We start from the raw sequence: 18,802 nt of genomic DNA, 5'->3' as shown, positions 1-18,802 counted from the left end.
GAGCAGGATCATGTTAATCAAGAACCAGGAAAGTCATCTTCGTGTTGTTGATCTTGATTCCATGGAGACAAGGACATGTCTGGTCTCAGTGACTCTTTTTCTAGGTGAATAAAAGAGAACCAGAGGTTTAGTACAGTCAACGGTGTGATGGCTGACAGGGGTGAGCTTCAGGCAGTCAGCTGTCCAGGCTACAGGGAGCTGGTTGCTGATCCAGTGTCCAATTCCAGTTTTGAACCTGAACACTCCACATCTCTGTGACAGCAATTTCCCTGTGGAATTGTCCCTAGGATGTACACAAGGTTGGAAATTTCACATCGGGGATTGATTCCATGAGTAATGATTTCACAATGCATGTACATCTTCACCTAGTGATGATTTTAAGGCTCCGTATTTGCAGCAGACAACTCTAATCCTGCAACTTGTGTCGTTTGGGTCCTCAAGAATTAACTTCTTTGCTTTTTAAAGTATAGAGTATAGTTGATTATCAATGTTGCATTTATTTCAGGTGTACAGCCAACTGATTATACATACAAAACCTAAGATCGATTTTTTTTTCAGATTCTTTTCCCATTCAGGTTTTACACAGTATTGCGTACAGTCACCTGTGCTATGCAGTTGAACATTGTGCTCTATCCATCCTGTACGTAATAGTTTGCATCTACTAACCCCACACTTCTCAGAGTGTAAGATATCTGCAAACAATTCAGGAGACCCAGGTTCGATCCCTGTGTTGGTGAGATCCTATATAGGAGGGAATGGCTACCCTCGCCAGTATTTTTACCTGCAGAATCCCACGCACAGAGGAGTCTGGAAGGCTATGGTGCATGGGGTCGCAGAGATTCGGACACGACTGAGCAACTAGCCCTTTCTTTCAGTTTCTCTTTTCAACCACAAACCTCCCGATTCTTCTCTTCCCACAGTTCCTCCGACTTGACAACTACAAGTCTGTTCTCCACGTCTGTGAGCCTGTTTCCGTTTTGTAAATAATTTGCTCCATGTCATGGGTTAGATTCGAAGCAGAAGTGATATCTATGCAAAAGTGAAAGTCACTCTGTCGTGTGCAACTCTCGGTGACCCCTTGGACTGTAGCTCACCAGGTTCCTCTGTCCATGGAGATGCTCCAGGCAAGAATATTAGAGTGTGCTACCATTTCACATTCCAGGGGATCTTCCTGAAACAGGGATCAAATATGGTTCTGCTGCAGTGTTGGCAAATTTGTGACCATCTGCCCATGGCCTTTTATCTACACTAAAATGAAAGGTGGACTCTAAAGAAAGCTGAGCACCAAATAATTGATGCTTTTGAACTGTGGAGTTGGAGAAGACCCTTGAGAGTCCCTTGGACTTCAAGGAGATCCAACCAGTCCATCCTAAAGAAAATCAGTCTTGATATTCATTGAAAGTACTGATGTAGAAGCTATAACTCCAATACTTTGGTCACCTAATGCGAATAAATGACCTATTTGAAAACATCCTGATGCTGGGGATGATTGGAGGGGTTGGAGACGGGGAGGAGAAAGGATGAGATGGTTGGATGTCATCACTGACTCAATAGACATGAGTTAGAGCAAGCTTCGAGAATTCATGATGGACAGGGAGGCCTGGAATACGGCAGTCTTTGCAGTAACAAAGAGTTGGATATGACAATTAGTGAACTAAACTGAAAACTGTAAGTGACATTTCTGGCATTGGTCTTTCTTTTTCTGACTCTTTCACTCAGCGTGAAAATATCTTGGTCCATCAATGTTGCTGTAACTAGTGTTAGTTGCTTCTTTTTCTGGCTGAGTAATGTTCCATTGAATATAGGTACCACATCATTTTTATAACATTCACCTGGATGCTCGTGCTTTTAGTCACTCTTTTTGTTAAGATTCTTTCTCGACAGAGCATTAAACGCCATACTTTAGCTTAGATCAGTGCCCTTTCTGGAGGTTGTATTAGTTTGCTGCTGCTGCTAAGTCACTTCAGTCGTGTCCGACTCTGTGTGACCCCATAGACGGAAGCCCACCAGGCTCCCCCGTCCCTGGGATTCTCCAGGCAAGAACACTGGAGTGGGTTGCCATTTCCTTCTCCAATGTGTGAAAGTGGAAAGTGAAAAGTGAAAAGTGATAGTGGAAAGTGAAAAGTGAAAGTGAAGTCGCTCAGTCGTGTCCGACCCTTAGCGTTCCCACGGACTGCAGCCTACCAGGCTCCTCCATCCATGGGATTTTCTAGGCAATAGTACTGGAGTGGCTTGCCATTGCCTTCTCCGTGTATTAGTTTAGAAAGTTTAAATATCACCCTTTTGGAACATCTGAGTAGGAATATATCGCAAATGCATGTTTCAGACCGTGTGGTGGGAAGGCATCTACTGTATCTCTCGGAATCATATGAGATCAAACGCTAGTCTTGCGAAAAGTGTGAGAGTGGAACTCGCTCGGTCATCTCTAACACCTTGTAATGCCATGGACCGTGACAATCCATGGAATTCACCACACTAGTATACTGGAGAAACCTTTCCCTTCTCCAGGGATGCTTCCCAACCCAGGGATCCAACCCAGGTCTCCCCCACTGAGCCACAAGGGAAGCCCAAGAATACTGGAGTGGGTAGCCTTTCCTTTCTCCATCAGATCCTCCAGACCCAGGAATCGATCCGGGGTCTCCTGCATTGCAGGCGGATTCTTTAGCAACTGAGGTATCAGGGAAGCCCTGCTTCAGGGAAGCAGAGCTCTGTTTCATACCGATTCTCTTGGGGGAGGAATGTGTGGGGACAACCACGAGGTCAGGACTGATGGGAACACTAATAATTTCCACCAACTCATGGGGATTCCTGCTTCTGTCAAATGACTCTGGTCTTCAAGATTTCTGCAGGATAAGACTCTCTCATCACAGCTGCTTGGTATTAATTAATCAAAGTGTTTGCAATAATATGGCTCAAGAGCAGGGACATTATGGAACAAAAAATTCTTTAGTGATACATTTAAAGTGGTGGAATAAACACTTCACACATATGAAATAACAGTGTTACCTTATTGCTTCATCTGGAAGGAGCAGCATTAGTAATGGACTGTGTTTACTTACAAGAGTGTCAGAGTCACTTTTTCTTCACTCCTCTGGACAGTTATCTAGGGAAAAACAAAATGGGAGAAATGAAAGAGCCACCGATTACTAATATTCCCCAGCATTTCCAAGTTTTCTTCCTTCCTTCCTTTCTTGTAATAAAGGATCTTAAAAGAGACTAAATGTGGAAGAAGACATTTTGAATAAGTTGACTTGTTTTCTGGTTTATACACACCAGGTGAATGGTATGGGCAGGGGAAAAAGTATAATTCCTTTACCAATGTCGATTAAGTTCAGGACATTTTCTTCTGGAATCCCCTTTTCTCTCACCGTGTTGTCGAACTTCTCTTTGTATTTCGAGTCTACATTATTTCCTTTGCCTGTAAAATCACCGAGCAAAAAACAGAATTGTCGACCCCTGGGAACCCACGGAAATTTCTGAATCTACAGAAGAAGAAATGGAACGTGATGTTCACTTGTAGAATCTAAGAGCTTTCAATGGTTCCCACGACACAAACGTGTGCTTTCTGTCTTAAGAATTGACCCCAGTCCAATTTGGTGAGTAGGACACCCTACTCCTCAACATCAGGAGCTGGGCCACAGAGACCTGCAAGGATCTTCATGAATTTGGGGTTGAGTCCATCCTAATATGGAACCTACATGCTTCTCTCACCTTCCTCGCATATGTACCTGCCTCTCATATCTGTTTGTACACCAAGCTTAGTAGGAACCACCTTTCTCCCCTTGCACGGACATATTCCCCTGATCTCACGTAATAACGGGGGGTGATTGACTCTTTCATGAACCTACCATTCTACCCAGCAACCTTTTCTGAAATAGACACCTGTTGTCCGCATGGCACACACACCTCTTAGTGCTCCTGTGCAATTACTTGAGGGGATATCAGTGTTCATAAGAACAATGCATTTGAAACATGGAACAGGACCAAGATATTTCTTACAAATGTCTGTTCCAAGGCTTACAGTGCATCAGAAAACTGATATTGTATACTTACACATACATATGGAATCTGCATATGTACGGAATCTAGAAAAATGGTACTGATAATGAACTTATTTGCAGGGCATCAGTGGGAAATCAGTCATAGAGAAGAGACGTATGTGCATGGGGAGAGGGGAGGAGATGGTGAGATGTATGGAGAGAGAATCATGCAAACTGACATGACCATATGTAAAATAGGTAGCCAATGGGAATTTGCTGTATGTCTCAGGGAACTCAAACACAGGCTCTATATCAACCTAGAGGGGTGGGAGGGAGATGGGAGGCAGTTTCAAAAGGGAAGGGACATATATATATACCTATTGACTACCCTGTGACTCTGCTAGTAAAGAATTCTCCTGAAATGTGGTGCCTTGGTCTTGATCTGTGGGTTGGGAAGTTACCCTGGAAAAGGGAAAGGCTCCCCATTCCAGTATTCTGGCCTGATGAATTCTATGGACTTTATAGTCCATGGGGTCACAAAGAGTCAGTCATGACTGAGCAACATTCACACAAACATATTTAAACCTATGGCTGATTCATGTTGGTATTTGGCAGAAAACAGTACAATCTATAGAGAAGTTATCCTTCAAGTAAAAAATAAATAAAAATTTAAACATGAAATAAAGTCAGCTTCATTACAGACATGGCTTGAAATATGTTGACATATGTAAAATAAAATATTGTAGGAAAACTTCATTTTTTAAGATTTGAACACATAGGAATCATTGTGAAATGCCTGATGATGTGATATTCTGCACCCTATGGCCTCCTGTTTCTTGGTAGATTACCTTCCAGGATCCTTAATTTGGTGAGCATAAACACGCAGGCCTTGCGTCCTGAATACGGAATGCTGTCAGCACCTCCTTATATTCTCAGTGAAAGTCCTGACAGTGTATGTGTTACATGACAATGGTTATGGGAATTTTAGTATATCATACCTACCAAATAATCCCACCAATTCTGTCTCCTTGCCATGTCCATCCACGTTGACAACATACACTAAGAGCGTGTTCTCGTCCCCACTAAGGAGTTGAAATTCATTGTGACCTGCGTCTGTGAGAGAGAGAAAAGATACAAACAGCCCCACCTTAACTTGTTGTTAGTTAGATTATTGTGGCACACGGTGAGTATGAAGAACGTCCATCGTGTATGGACCCACTCACTTCATGCTGCACAGAATGCTACCGTTAACCATGGCAACAGAAGGAGGTATGATTTTCCTCATCCCCACCTTTTTCTACAATTAACCAGTCACTCCTTGCTCTTTTACTAAGATGCTTTATAGAATGTGTGTTCTGAGAAGCCTAAGATGCTTTATAGAACGTGTGTACTGATAAACCTAACAGATTCTTTTTCTGCATTTATAATTAATTATTTTTGATTTGCTGAGTCTTCCCTGCTGCCCGTGGGCTTTGTCCACTTGTGGTGACGGTGGAGTACAGTCTAATTGTGGTGTGCGAACTTCTCACTGCAGTGGCTTCTCTTGTTGCTGAGCATAGGCACTGGGGTGCATGAGCTTCAGTAGTTACAGTTCGGGGTTCTAGAGAGCAGGATCAGTAGTTGTGTTTCATGAGCTTAGTTCCCCCACGGCATGTGGGATCTTCTTGGACAAGGGATTGAACCTATGTTTCCTGCCCTGGCTGGCAGATTCTTATCCGCGGGACCACCAGGGAAGTCCCCGAGAGTGTTTTATGCAGCATACACATATGATCAAATCCAGGTTCAAAAATTATTTGTATTGCTGTGACCCCAGCCATGGAATTGGTTTCTATTGGCCAATGTCAGCCTACCTTGTGTTCATCACCTTCTGTTCCTGAGTGGCTACATCAGGCAGGCCACCTTTTGAGCACTTTAAGTATTGTGTTTCCTGAGCCCCTCACACTGGGGTATGACACAGCCCCCTGCCGTGTCTGTTGGTGTGAAGACAGCTTACCTGCTGGGACAGGTAGGCAGTGACCTCCTAGTGGTGAGCTCCTTCCCCACCTGGAGCGCTGCCCCTCCGCTCTGCCCTGCCCGCGTGTCTGGACAAGAAGCAGCTCTGACCGACTGTGTGTCACCGCCACACCCTCTATGTCCATTCTCTCTCTCCTGGCCTCCATCTCACCTTCCTGCAATCACTCAGCAACATGGAATGTAAAAATGCACATCTGTATTCCCGAAGCCTGCAAACACCACTGCTCAGTGTCTGAGCCACTGAAAATTATCAGTGTGCTAAAAAAAAAAAAAAAAAAAAGAAGGCATCCAAAGCAGCTTCAGACTCTCATAGCCCTGACAAGAATATGCAATTTTCCCAAGGCCATGCTGAGTCCACCAGCCTTGCTCACGTTGGGACAGCTTAATTCAGACTATGAATGTCCTCAGAATATCAGTGACCACTTGTGGTTCACCATGGATTTACCAAGGTGGACATAGCAACATCATTGAATTGACTGTGATGTTAATGAAGGTGATAGGGAAGTGAGAGCAAAGCTATCTTCAGGGCATCAGGTCACCATCAAGGCCACTGCTGGTAACTGGGCCTGAGGTAGCTTCACTTCACCGTTTCTAAACAAAACTGAAGGCTGCACTGGCTGGCCCCCTAGAGACCTTCCAAGAAGTCTTGCACTTCTGTTGTCTTCCTTCTTAGGTCACTGTGTAAAATTCAAGCCTAAATGGATGGCAAAAATGGAGAAGAGTAAAGACAGTGGAAGCGTTCATGATTTGGCCAAAAGAAACCGTATAGTGGGAATATGAGAAATGAAAGCACAATTTTGAAAACCTCAAATATCAGAAGCTATGCATCAAAGTATGTGGAAATATTTCAGGCATGAATTTTACTAATTTGTGTCTATCGCATATGTACTGTGTGACTTCTTCGTTTAGGAAAGGGTAGTGATCACATATTGATGTGTTTAAATTATAATCAAACATGATTCATTTAGGCTGTGTGAAAATAATAATGCTATTTAGGATCATTATAAAGAGCTCAGAGATACAAAGCTTAGCCACCATGCTCATTGCATTGTATAGAAGCTGCCTTTATGGTTGAACTCTCGATGATTTCCTTGAGTTCAAGTTCCTCCATCTAACTTTGAATGGACTCAGATATTATAAGATTGTTTTTAAAAAGTGATGCTCGGGGCTGGTGAACTGGGATGAACCAGAGGGATGGGATGGGGAGGGAGGTGGGAGGGGGGTTCAAGATGGGGAACACATGTACACCCGGAGCAGATTCATGTCAATGTACGGCAAAACCAATACAATAATGTAATTAGCCTCCAATTAAAATTAAAAATAATTAAATAAAAGTGAATGGCAATAATGTGCCATCTCAATATAGACCCCGTGATCTCAGTTCATAAATCAGTTGCAAATTATCTGTGAGATTCCTACAAAATAGAAATTATACACTCATGGTTAGTCACGTTGTTTTTGTTGATATTAAATCGCTATGTCATGTCTGACTCTCCATGACCCCATGAACTGTACTGCACCAAGTTCCCTGTCCTCCATGATCTTCCAGAATTTGCTCAAATTCATGTACTTTGAGTCGATACTGCCATCCAACCATCTAATCCTCTGTCATCCCCTTGTCCTCCCGCCTTCAAATTTTCCCAGCATAAGGGTCTTTTCCAACGAGTCAGTTCTTTCCATCAGGTGGCCAACGTACTGGGACGTCAGCTTCAGCGTCGGTCCTTCCAATGAATATTCAGGACTGGTTTCCTTTAGAATGGACTAGTTTGATCTCCTTGCAGTCCAAGTCATTCTCAAGAGTCTTCCCCAGCACCACCATTCAAAAGCGTCAGTTCTTTGGTGTGCAGCCTTCTTTATGGTCCAACGCTCAAATCCATACATAAATGTGGGAAAAAAAATAAACATACTGTTGACTAAACGGACCTTTGTTGGCAAAGTGATGTATCTGCATTTTAATAAGCTCTCTTGGGTTGTCATAGCCTTCTTTCCAAATATCAGTTATCTTTAATTACGTGGCTGAAGTCACAATCCACAGAGATTTTCGAGTCCAAGTATAGAAAATCTGTCACTGCGTCCACTCTTGCACTTTCTATTTGCCAAAAAGTGAGGGGACCGGAGGCCATGACCTTCCTGGTTTTGAATGTTGAGTTTGAGACCAGCTTTTTCAGTCTCCTCTTGCCCCGTTATCATGAGACTCCTTAGTTCCTCTTCAATCTCTTCCATAAAGTTGTATCATCTGCATATCTGATGCTGTTGCTATTTCTTCCAGCAGTCTTGATACCAGCTGGTCATTCATCCAGCCTGACACTCAGCATGATGTACTCTGTATATATGTTATAGAAGTCGCATGACCATATATACTATCTTGTATTCTTTTCCAAATCTTGAACCAATCTGTTGTTGCCTGTCCAGTTCTCACTATTGCTGACTGATCCACATACAGGTTTCTCTGAAGCCTGGTAAGGCAATCCAGGATTACCATATCTTGAAGAATTTTCCACAGTTTGTTGTGATCCACAAAGTGAAAAGTTTTACCATAGTCAATGAAGCAGGAAAAAAAATGTTTTTTTTTTTTTTTCTTTTCTGGAACTGCCTTGCTTTCTCCATGATCCAGTGAATGTTGACAATTTGATTGGGTTCATCTGCCTTTTCCAAATAAAGCCTATATTTCTGGAAGTTGTCTGATCATGTACCGTTGAATCTTGACTTGAAGGATCTTGAGCACTCACTGGAAAAGCCTCTGATACTGGGAAGGATTGGGGGAGGGAGGGGAAGGATTGGGGGAGGGAGGAGAAGGGGACGACAGAGAATGAGATGGCTGAATGGCATCACCGACTCGATGCACATGAGTTTGAGTGAACTCTGGGAGTTGGTGATGGACAGGGAGGCCTGGCGTACTGTGATTCATGGGGTCGCAAAGGGTCGGACACGACTGAGGGACTGAACTGAACTGAACTGAACCTTGCTCGCATGTGAAGTGAGCATAGCCGTGCGGTAGTTTGAACATTGTTTGTCATGGTCCTTCTTGAAGATTGAAATGGAAACTGACCTTTTCCAGTTCTGTGGCCACTGCCAAGGTTTCCAAAGTTCCTGACACATTGCTTGCAGCCCTTTAACAGCATCACTTTTTAGGATTTTAAAGAGCACAGCTTGAATTCTGTCACCTCCACTAGCATTGTTTTATAATGCTTCCTAAGACCCACTTAACTTCTCAGTCTAGGATGTCTCGATCTTCTCTCCCTGAGTAACACTCCGTTGAGGGAAGGCTTTCCAGTCCCTGACCTCTGATTTTTAGTGGGAGTAGAATTCAGGTGTATGGGGTTACTGAAGAAAGCTGAGACCAAGATTTCTACCTGAACGTCGTCTTTCCAGTGAAACTTCCATACTTACAGTCAATAGCATAAACGTTTCCTTCCTTTGTGCCTGAGACGTATTTTTCTATGCATTCTCCGTTCTTCCTTAAAAACAAAATATATTCATGTTGGTTGATTAACATAATAAAAATTTGGATTCTTTCTGTATGTCACCCAAGAATATGTGTCAGGTATCACCTCAGTGCTGGTGAACAATTTGACCTTCAAAAGAGACAAAATATGTTGTCTGAGATCCAGCATATATCAAGCGGCAAGGATGATTTGTCTACCCGCTAAATCTGACTAGTAGTTCCAAAGATAACCACAGACACAAAGCAGGTCGTGTGTAAAGCAATAACCATGGCGAAATCTAGAATTTCAGGAAGAAAGTAAAAGAATGAACTTTTCCTTTATATGGTTTCTGAAAACAGAGAGGCATAGCCATCAAGACAAACCTTGAGCATGGTCACAACCCTGGCAGTGATTCATTAGAGAATGACAGGGAAAGAGTTTGTTACTCAGTTGTGTCTGGCTCTCTGCGGACGCATGGATTGTAGCCCACCAGTCTCCTTCTCTGTCTGTAGGAAATTCCAGGCAAGAAGACTGGAGTGGGTTGCCATTTCCTTCTGCATGGGAATTTCCTTACCCAGAGATCGAATCCGGGTCTCCTGCATTACAGGAGATTCTTTACCCTCTGAGACACCAGGGAAAGCCCTTATTAGACAATATGAGAGTCACCAGGCCTTATTAGACAAGATGAAATCCACCAGGCTTTCTTACACAATATACGAGCCCCCAGGGAAGCCCTCATTAGACAATATGAGAGCCCCAAATCACACAATTTAAAAAAAGTTTAATTTTCTCCAAACACACACTCTTCCTCCATCACAATACCTTATGAGGATTAAACTTGAAAGACACTTTTCTGTATACAGACATATTTCACACTCACACGGACACTTAACAAGCAAACACTTTAGTACACACGATGTGTTTGTATGATATCATGAAGAAATTTATGGATACACTATATGATAAGTATATATTGTCACCTCTATAACAGGAGTACGTGGCTTCACATATGTCCTCTCTACATGTATGTGAAAAAGGTGTATTTGGCCCATTTAAAGAATTTTCATGAAACAAATACTAAAAGGGAAATAACTCTACAGGGACTGGATTAATTTTTGAACAGACACCTTGGAAAAGAATGCCCACAGTGAAGTGTGGTGAGTGTTCTTATTCATTGAAAGTGAAAGTGCAAGTCACTCAGTCATGTTACCTATTTGCGACCCCATGGACTATAGATTCCATGGAATTCTCCAGGCCAGAATACGGGAGTTGTAGCCTATCCTTTTTCCAGTGCATCTTCCTGACCCAGGAATTGAACCAGGGTCTCCTGCACTGCAGGCAGATTCTTTACCACCTCAGCTATCAGGGAAGCCCTCTTAGTCATTAGAGAATTGAAATGCAATGAACTCACTGAAAAACAACCACAAAGTGGGAACACAGCAATTATCCAACATAACTGCAAATGCACAACATTTTATCTGAGCAGAGAAACTCCTTTCATTTGGCTTGGAAAACGTGATTGTTGCATATGCAGACACTGATAACTGTTTTAAATTTTGTGCTGTGAGAGGAAGGTGGGGAAGATGATTCAGACTGCATAATTTTCTCACGTGAAGAGCCAAAACGTTTGCAATATGCTGATCTGTTCTTACCTCTGGCTCTAGGCGTAGACATTTAATGATGAGTAAAGAAAAGGACAGTATGAAAATGCAAAAAATAGGACACTGGAAGGTGAACTCCCTAGGTCGGCAGGTGCACAGTATGCTACTGGAGATAGGTAGAGAAAGAAGTCTAGAAAGAATGAAGGGACGGCAAAAACAACGCCCATTTGGGGATGTTACTGGTGATAGAAGTAAGGTTCGATGCTGTAAAGAGCAATATTACATAGGAACCTAGACTGTTAGTTGCATGAATCAAGACAAATTGCAAGTGGTCAAACGAGATGGCAAGAGTGAACATGGACACTCTAGGAATCAGTGAACTAAAATGGACTGGAATTGGTGAATATTAACTCAGATGAACAGTAAACCTACCACTGTGGGCAGGAATCCCTTAGAAGAGATGGAGTAGCCGTCATGGTCAAAAAAAGAGTCTGGAATTCAGAACTTTGATGCAATCTCAAAAACGACAGAATGATCTCTGTTCATTTCCAAGGCAAGCCAATCAACAGTACGGTAATCCAACTCTATGCCTCAACCAGTAACATTGAAGAAGCTGAAATAGAATGGCTCTATGAGGACCTATAAGACGTTTTAGAACTAGAATTCTAAAAAGAAGTCCTTTTCATTATAGGGGACTGGAATGGAAAAGTTGGAAGTCAAGAAACACCTGGAGTAACAAGCACATTTGACCTTGGAGTACAGAATGAAGCAGGGCAAATGCTAATAAGCTTTGAGAAGAGAACGAACTGGTTATAGCAAACAGCCTCTTCCAACAGCACAAGAGAAGACTCTACATATGGACATCACCAGATGGCCAACACTGAGATCAGATAGATTATGTTCTTTCAGCCAAAGATGGAGAAGCTGTATACAGTCCGGCAAAAGAAGACCAGGAGCTGACTGTGGCTCAGATCATGAACTCCATATTCCCAAATTCTGACTTAAATTGAAGAAAGTAGGGAAAACCATTAGACCATTCAGATATGACCTAAATCAAATGTCTTATGATTAAACAGTGGAAGTGAGAAATAGATTTCAGGGACTAGATCTGATACACAGAGTCCCTGATGAAGTATGGACGGAGGTTCGTGACATTGCATGGGAGACAGGGAGCAAGATCATCCCCAAGGTAAAGAAATGAATAAAAGCAAAATGGCTGTCTGAAGGGCCTTACAAATAGCTGTGAAAAGAAGAGAAGCAAAAATCAAAGGAGAAAAAGACAGATATACCCATTTGCATGCAGAGTTCCAAAGAATAGCAGGGAGAGATAAGAAAGCCTTCCTCAGTGGTCAGTGCAAAGAAATAGAGAAAAATCATATAATGCGAAAGACTAGTGATCTCTTCAAGAAAAGTAGAGATACTAAGGGAACATCCCATGCAAAGATGGGCACAATAAAGACAGAAATGGACCGAACAGAAGCAGAAGATATTAAGAATAGGTGGCAACAATACACAGAAAACTATACAAAAAAGACATTTTCGGCCCAGATATCATGATGGTGTGATCACTGACCAGGAGCCAGACATCCAGGAATGTGAAGTGAAGATGGCCCACGTAAGCATCAATGTGAACAAAGCTAGTGGAAGTGATGCAATTCCAGTTGAGCTATCTCAAATACTAAACGATGATGCTATGAAAGTGCTGCACTCAATATGGCAATACATATGGACAACTCAGCAGTGGCCACAGGACAGGAAAATGCCAGCTTTCATCCCAATGCCAAAGGAAGGGAATAGCAAGGAATGCTCAAACTACCAAACAATTGAACTCATCTCACACACTAGCAAAGTAATGCTCAAAATTCTCCAAGACAGACTTCAACAAGTCATGAACCGTGAACTTCCAGATGTTCCAGAAGGTTTTAGAAAAGGCAGAGGAACGAGAGATCAAATTGACAACATCTGTTGAATCATCAAAAGAGCAAAAGAGTTCCATAAAACCATCTATTTCGAGTTTACTGACTATGCCAAAGCCTTTGACTGTGTGAATCACAATAAGCTGTGGAAAATTCTTAAAGAGATGGAAATACCAGACCACCTGACCTCCCTCTTGAGAAACGTATATGCTGGTCAGGAAGCAACAATTAGAACTGTACATGGAACAACAGACTGGTTCCAAATAGGAAAATCAGTTTGTCAAGGCTGTATATATAACCCTGATTATTTAACTTATATGCAGAGTACATCATGAGAAACACTGGGCTGGCAGAAGTGTAAGCTGGAATCAAGATTGCCAGGAAAAATATTAATAACCACAGAGGTGCAGTTGACACCACCCTAATGGCAAAAATAAACAAGAACTAGAGAGCCTCGTGATGAAAGTGAAAGAGGAGAGTGGAAAAGTTGGCTTGAAACTCCACATTCCGAAAACTAAGATCCTGGCATCCGGTACCATCACTTCATGGGAAATAGATGGGGAAGCAGTGGAAACAGTGTCAGACTTTATTTTTTGGGGCTCCAAAATCACTGCAGATGCTGATTGCAGACATGAAATTAAAAGACACTTACTCCTTGGAAGAAAGTTATGACCAATCAAGACGGCAAATTAAAAAGCAGAGACATTACTTTACCAACAAAGGTCTATCTAGTCAAGGCTATGGTTTTTCCAGTTGTCATGTATGGATGTGAGGCTTGGACTGTAAAAAAAAGCTGAGCACAAAAAAAATAGATGCTTTTGAACTGTGGTATTGGAGAAGATTCTTGAGAGTCCCTTGAAATGCAAGGAGATCCAACTAGTTCATCCTAAAGAAATCAGTCCTGAATATTCATTGGAAAGGCTGATGCTAAGCTGAAAGTCCAATACTCTGGCCACCTGATGTAAAGGACTGACTCCTTGGAAAAAACCCTGATGCTGGGAAAGATTGAGGGCAAGAGGTGAATGGGACGACAGAGGATGAGATGGTTGGATGGCATTACCGTCTCAATGGACATGAGTTTGAGTGAAGTCTGGGAGTTGTTGACGGACAGGGAGGCCTGGCTTGCTGCATTTCATGGGGTCGCAAAGAGAGAGACATGACTGAGGGAATGAACTGATGTTATGAAACATATGGTTATGTATTATACATAATCGGTGATATATATTTATAAAGCAATATCTCCAAGCATAAAATATTTAGTTGTTTTTGCTCTTAATACTTTTATTCCTCACAATATATAACTGAGTTTACATGTTCTGGTTTTTTTCGGGTGGGGTGGGGTGGGAGATAATTGCTGAACAAACGTGTTGATTTCTGCCATACTTTGCATGTTCCTAGGAAACCATCTGCAGTCTAGTGGACATTCCATGAATGGTACTTGGATCTGTGTGTGTGTGTGCTTGGTTGCTCAGTCCTGTCTGACCTATTGAGAACCCTTGGACTATCGCCCAGCAGGCATCTCTGTTCATGGGACTCTCCAGGCAAGAATACTGAAGTGGGTCACCATTTCCTTCTCCAGGGGATCTTCCCAACACAGTGATCGAACTGCTGTCATGTGCAATGGAAGCGCCAGGGAAAGGACTTGGGAAAGTCACTAGGGGCTCTGACGACTTTGGGAAACTCAGTAATGTTGAAACCTCCCGTGAGGAAGCCCCGAGGGCAGAGCTCACTGTGTGCTCTCCCCCTGCTCTCACTTCTGGGCTCAGTGGGAACCGTCTCTTACAAAATCTGCAGGAAGGGTCAAGCGCCTGGTGGGGACTGTGGGTTCCAGGACATGAGCCTCTTCCCTCGGCTGTGTCCCTCTTTACTGTAATGAGTTGATGACAGTGAAGCTTCTGGTTCCCCCAATCCACAGACTTTCCGGAACAATCCCTGGTGCTCACAGTGAAATGCCCTCCCCCTCGCTCAGTATCCCAGCTCAGCCCCACAGCTCAGGGCGTCTTCCTCTCAACATCACCCAGAGAGCTGCCTGCAGATGGGGAGGAGACACCCTCCCTCAGGCCAGAGATTAGAGGTGTTTTCCTTTTGGGTGACTTTTACTTACTTGACATAAAAGTGCATCAGTATTGTTCCATTTTCTTCATCAAGCTCAATGTAACGCATGAAAGCGTGGAATGGCCCCCCCTCGGTGATCTTCTCTTTGTTACTGGCTGATGTGTATTGGGTTAACCATCTTCCTGTAAACTAAAAGCAAAATTCCCTTCAGAAATCCTAGTCCATCTCTGTAAATTCTGCTCAACATCATCCCTCAGGAGATTTCCTGCGTTTTCGCTTAGCAGAAGTCACCTATCTTTATGAACACAGCCCTAGGTATAAAATCACGTGAAAACTCATGTCAGATAAAGGAAATAATTGAGGTATTACTGAGATAGCTTGAGGTATGTTGTCAAATGCAAGAGACCCAATCCAACAGCTGAGAGATCATGCTTCGGTTTTACAAGAGTAGTGAACATACATGAGAGCCGATGAATGGATGGTAGAGATGATACAGACATCACAAACAGCAGGCATAGAGCCAGTGAATGGAGCAACTTTCAGTTGCAGGGAGATGGCGAGACTTAGCAGTCCACATGACCAAACCTCGAAAAGGACACTCACATGGATACACGCTAAGAACTCCTCCCAAGCTTGGACCACCGTTCAAATGCCCTGGTACCTGTGAGGCGTCTGTCTGAGCTTCACCTTGACTGGCAACAAGCAGTCCAAGGACAAGACTGAACATCAGAGCCTTCATCTTGTTGAGTCTCGTGGCCCTTCTGCTCTAGAAGCTGAGGGTGTCCCAGTGGTTGGAGAGGATGCAAAAGTGCTGCCACTTTTATAGCCTGCATCTGTTTGCGTGATACATCGTTAACCAATGGTTGTTTCTCTTATGACCATAGTTAAAACAGACGGCAACTTCAGTATCCTGGTTGGCAGAGATATACTTTTCTGGCATTCTGTCATTTTAATAATGATATTTGTTTTAAGAGAAGCATATGTGGATGTGGGCATTTGACCTTTAAAGTGAGAAACTGCAGTACGTCCAATATTGCAAGAGGACAATTATTTATTTTCCTGCTTATCAAGAGATCCAAAATGAGATGAGCTGTCCAAGGTACATATCCCTCACTTCTGCATGGTTCTTTTAATATGGAGGAGATGGTGTAAGATTTATTTTCTAAAAGTAAAGATTGACTGTGTGGTTTGGTCAAGTAAACACTATTTCCAAAGAGACCCTTGGAAAAAATCCTATTATTCTGAGGTGGGGAGCAGATCAGCACAGAGTATTTGTCAACTTCTCCTGCCCCAATGTGGGCTTTTTTCCTCCTAGGTAGTAAGAAGTCGATCTGGTAATGCACTGATTAAAGTCATCTGAAGAAGGCATATCAGTAGTTTATTTTCAGTGATTTCTGTCCAGACTCCGTTTTACCCATTTAATCCTTAATATAATATTTACTCACTAACTCAGTTGTTTCTCCCAGTGAGCAAAAAAGGCTGGACAACAGTTCTTGAAAGTTTAAGAATTTTTAATGGAAAAAACAAATTTCCTAACTCAAGATCCCAGAAACAGTGAGTCATTTTGTTCATCTTTCTTTTAAATCAAAATTTACTTATTTTCATCTTTATTCACTGTTTTTTTGTCAAATAAATAATTTGAAAGATTTATTTTTTTCTGAGTACAGAAAAGAAGACATGAGATTCAGATTTCCTGAGTCAACGAAGTGAGAACTGACCCAGTGCTGTCTGCTCCTGGGACTGATTGGAGATCAGATTCATTCACTTCGATTGAATTCAGACCTTTGAGGAGAGTTTGTCGTCTCAAGGGTGTCCTCAGCTCACATCCTCAGAGGATCACTTCCCTTCATGTTCACATGGACCGAAAATAGTATCTATATTTTTTCCTTTTACTCTCTTTTCTTTCAGATGCAAAGTCATGTTATCTCCATTGTTCATGCATTCCTCTGTATATTACCGTGTCATATTTTCAGCTGGAAAGTCTGCGTGATTGAAGGTTTCATATCTCTGAATATCCTGAAACCGTTTCCTCTCTTTGGTTTTTGACCCAGATATTCATTTTCTTTTTCTTTTTGTCTGTTTCTTTATCTAGGCTACCCCATGCAGCATGCAGGTTCTTAGTTCTCCCACAGGGATGAAACCCTTATGAACCCTATACTCTGTGCAGGGGAAGGACAGGATCCTAACCACTGGGCCACCAGAGAAGTCCCTGACTCGGATAAATTTGAGTGGTCCTGTGATCCCAGCTAACACCCCTTATCAACCCATCATCACCCTTCCATCTTTATTTTGTACCGCCAGCATTCCCAGGGTTTCCTTTTGGACTCTTACCAACGTGTGTCCCCTGGGAATGTATCCTAGGCCCATCCCATCTTAAGAAGTCTTTCTAACTGCCAATCAAGGGGAGATTAGACACAGTTCTTCTCAGAGATTCTTGCGACAGTTGCAGTAATCGTGTTGGTTTTCACTGGTCTCAGCACTCTTCTTCCCTCCCTGTGCTCACACTCTGTTCTCTATATCTGCCTCTCTGTTTCTTCCCTGCAAACGATATGTAGCTGATGAGAATTTGGTGAAACAGGGAGCCCAGAGAGGCGCTCTGTGGTGACCTAGAGGGGTGAGATGCGGTGAGGGGAGGGGGCTCAAAAAGGGGGTGATTAATGAATAATTACGGCTGATTTCCAATGTTGTATGGCAGGAGCCCAGAGAACATTGTAAAACATTCTCCACCAATTAAAAGATAGAATTGAAAAGAAATAAGATTTCATTCTTAAGGAAACTGATAAAAAAAATCCTATTGCTTTGTCCGGAAAGATCTTGTATGCCCTTTCATCCCAGCTCTCTTTAATATTGGTGAAAATATAGGCAATAGAATAATAAATAAATCGAGAACCATCTTACAAAAAGTTTACTGCTATAACTGCGTCCAAATAATGCTAAGTACTGATTGGTACATCTTCCTGTTTTCTCCTCAAATTTATTCATGTTTTTGTAACTGAGAAGCCTCTAACAACAGGTTATTAATTTTGCTTTACTTTTCTGTTTTTTCTTTTTTTAAATTTTCCTTTCTGTAACCACTGTTTTTACATTTTAGATTGTGCAACTCCTAACTAAACAGTGCTAGGAGGCCTATTGAACTTGGCCACTCAAAATTCCAGGTTGCCTCAAGGATACATGGTCAATGTTGCAATGCAGTTAGAGTCTAAAGTTGAACCAACAAAACACAAGCCTACTATTTTTAAGAAAGTAATTGTGTATATGACTTTTATTACAAATATATAGTATTAGATTTATTTATTTATGCATTAATTTATTTGTCTGCATCAGGTCTCAGTTGCTGCACGTAAAATCTTTGTTTCATCATAGCTGGGGTATTTAGTCATGGCACATGGACTCTCTAGTTGTCCTACTGACAGACCAGTGAATTCAATAAAGGTGGTGGGGAGGCAAGGAATAGGAATTACTTTGGACAGTCGGCTGAGAAGATGGTAGACGAATGTCTCGAAGTAACCATCGTGTCAGGGTCTGAAGGCCAGGTTCTTTTATAGAGCCAGAGGGAGACCAGTGATGACAAACTAAAGTAAAAGGCAGAATAGCGCGTGAGAGTCAGTGTGGAAGTAAAGTAAAAAGTATTTTCAGTCTTGAAGAACATCCCAGGATGGACCAGCCTTCGGAATGTGTGTGGTAATTTATTCCTTTTATTTTTTTATTGAAGGCTAATTATGTTACAATATTATATTGGTTGCTTCTGCCATACATTGACATGAATCTGCCCCGGGTGTACATGAGTTCCCCTTCTTGAACCCCTCTCCCAC

General features: G+C 42.3%; 1 protein-coding gene across 1 annotated transcript; it reads right to left on the bottom strand.

Annotated features, from left to right (window-relative positions):
- Positions 1-3,083: 3,083 nt before the first annotated feature.
- On the bottom strand, positions 3,084-15,729 carry LOC148773202 (odorant-binding protein-like). Its single transcript, XM_088834005.1, has 6 exons — positions 15,652-15,729; positions 15,040-15,179; positions 9,384-9,451; positions 4,983-5,093; positions 3,317-3,418; positions 3,084-3,103 (listed from the first exon to the last, which is right to left on the bottom strand). Exons 1-6 carry the CDS (start codon positions 15,727-15,729, stop codon positions 3,084-3,086), a joined length of 519 nt encoding a protein of 172 aa, XP_088690131.1.
- Between the last annotated feature and the right edge of the window lie 3,073 nt (positions 15,730-18,802).

This window comes from Moschus berezovskii, chromosome X (assembly GCF_049115385.1).
Source record: "Moschus berezovskii isolate FMDL1 chromosome X, NW_MosBer_1.0, whole genome shotgun sequence".
Taxonomy (NCBI): Eukaryota; Metazoa; Chordata; class Mammalia; order Artiodactyla; family Moschidae; genus Moschus; species Moschus berezovskii.
The sequence above is the reverse complement of the archived record's forward strand: the minus strand, read 5'-3'. Positions and strand labels throughout refer to the sequence as shown.

Excerpts from the sequence above, each read along its gene's own strand:
- LOC148773202 (XM_088834005.1), bottom strand. The coding sequence starts at position 15,729 with ATGAAGGCTCTGATGTTCAGTCTTGTCCTTGGACTGCTTGTTGCCAGT. Across the intron at positions 9,452-15,039 it reads CTGATGCACTTTTATGTCAA|GAAGAACGGAGAATGCATAG; the intron begins GTAAGTAAAAGT and ends TTTGTTTTTAAG. Across the intron at positions 5,094-9,383 it reads AAACGTTTATGCTATTGACT|ACGCAGGTCACAATGAATTT; the intron begins GTAAGTATGGAA and ends TCTCTCTCACAG.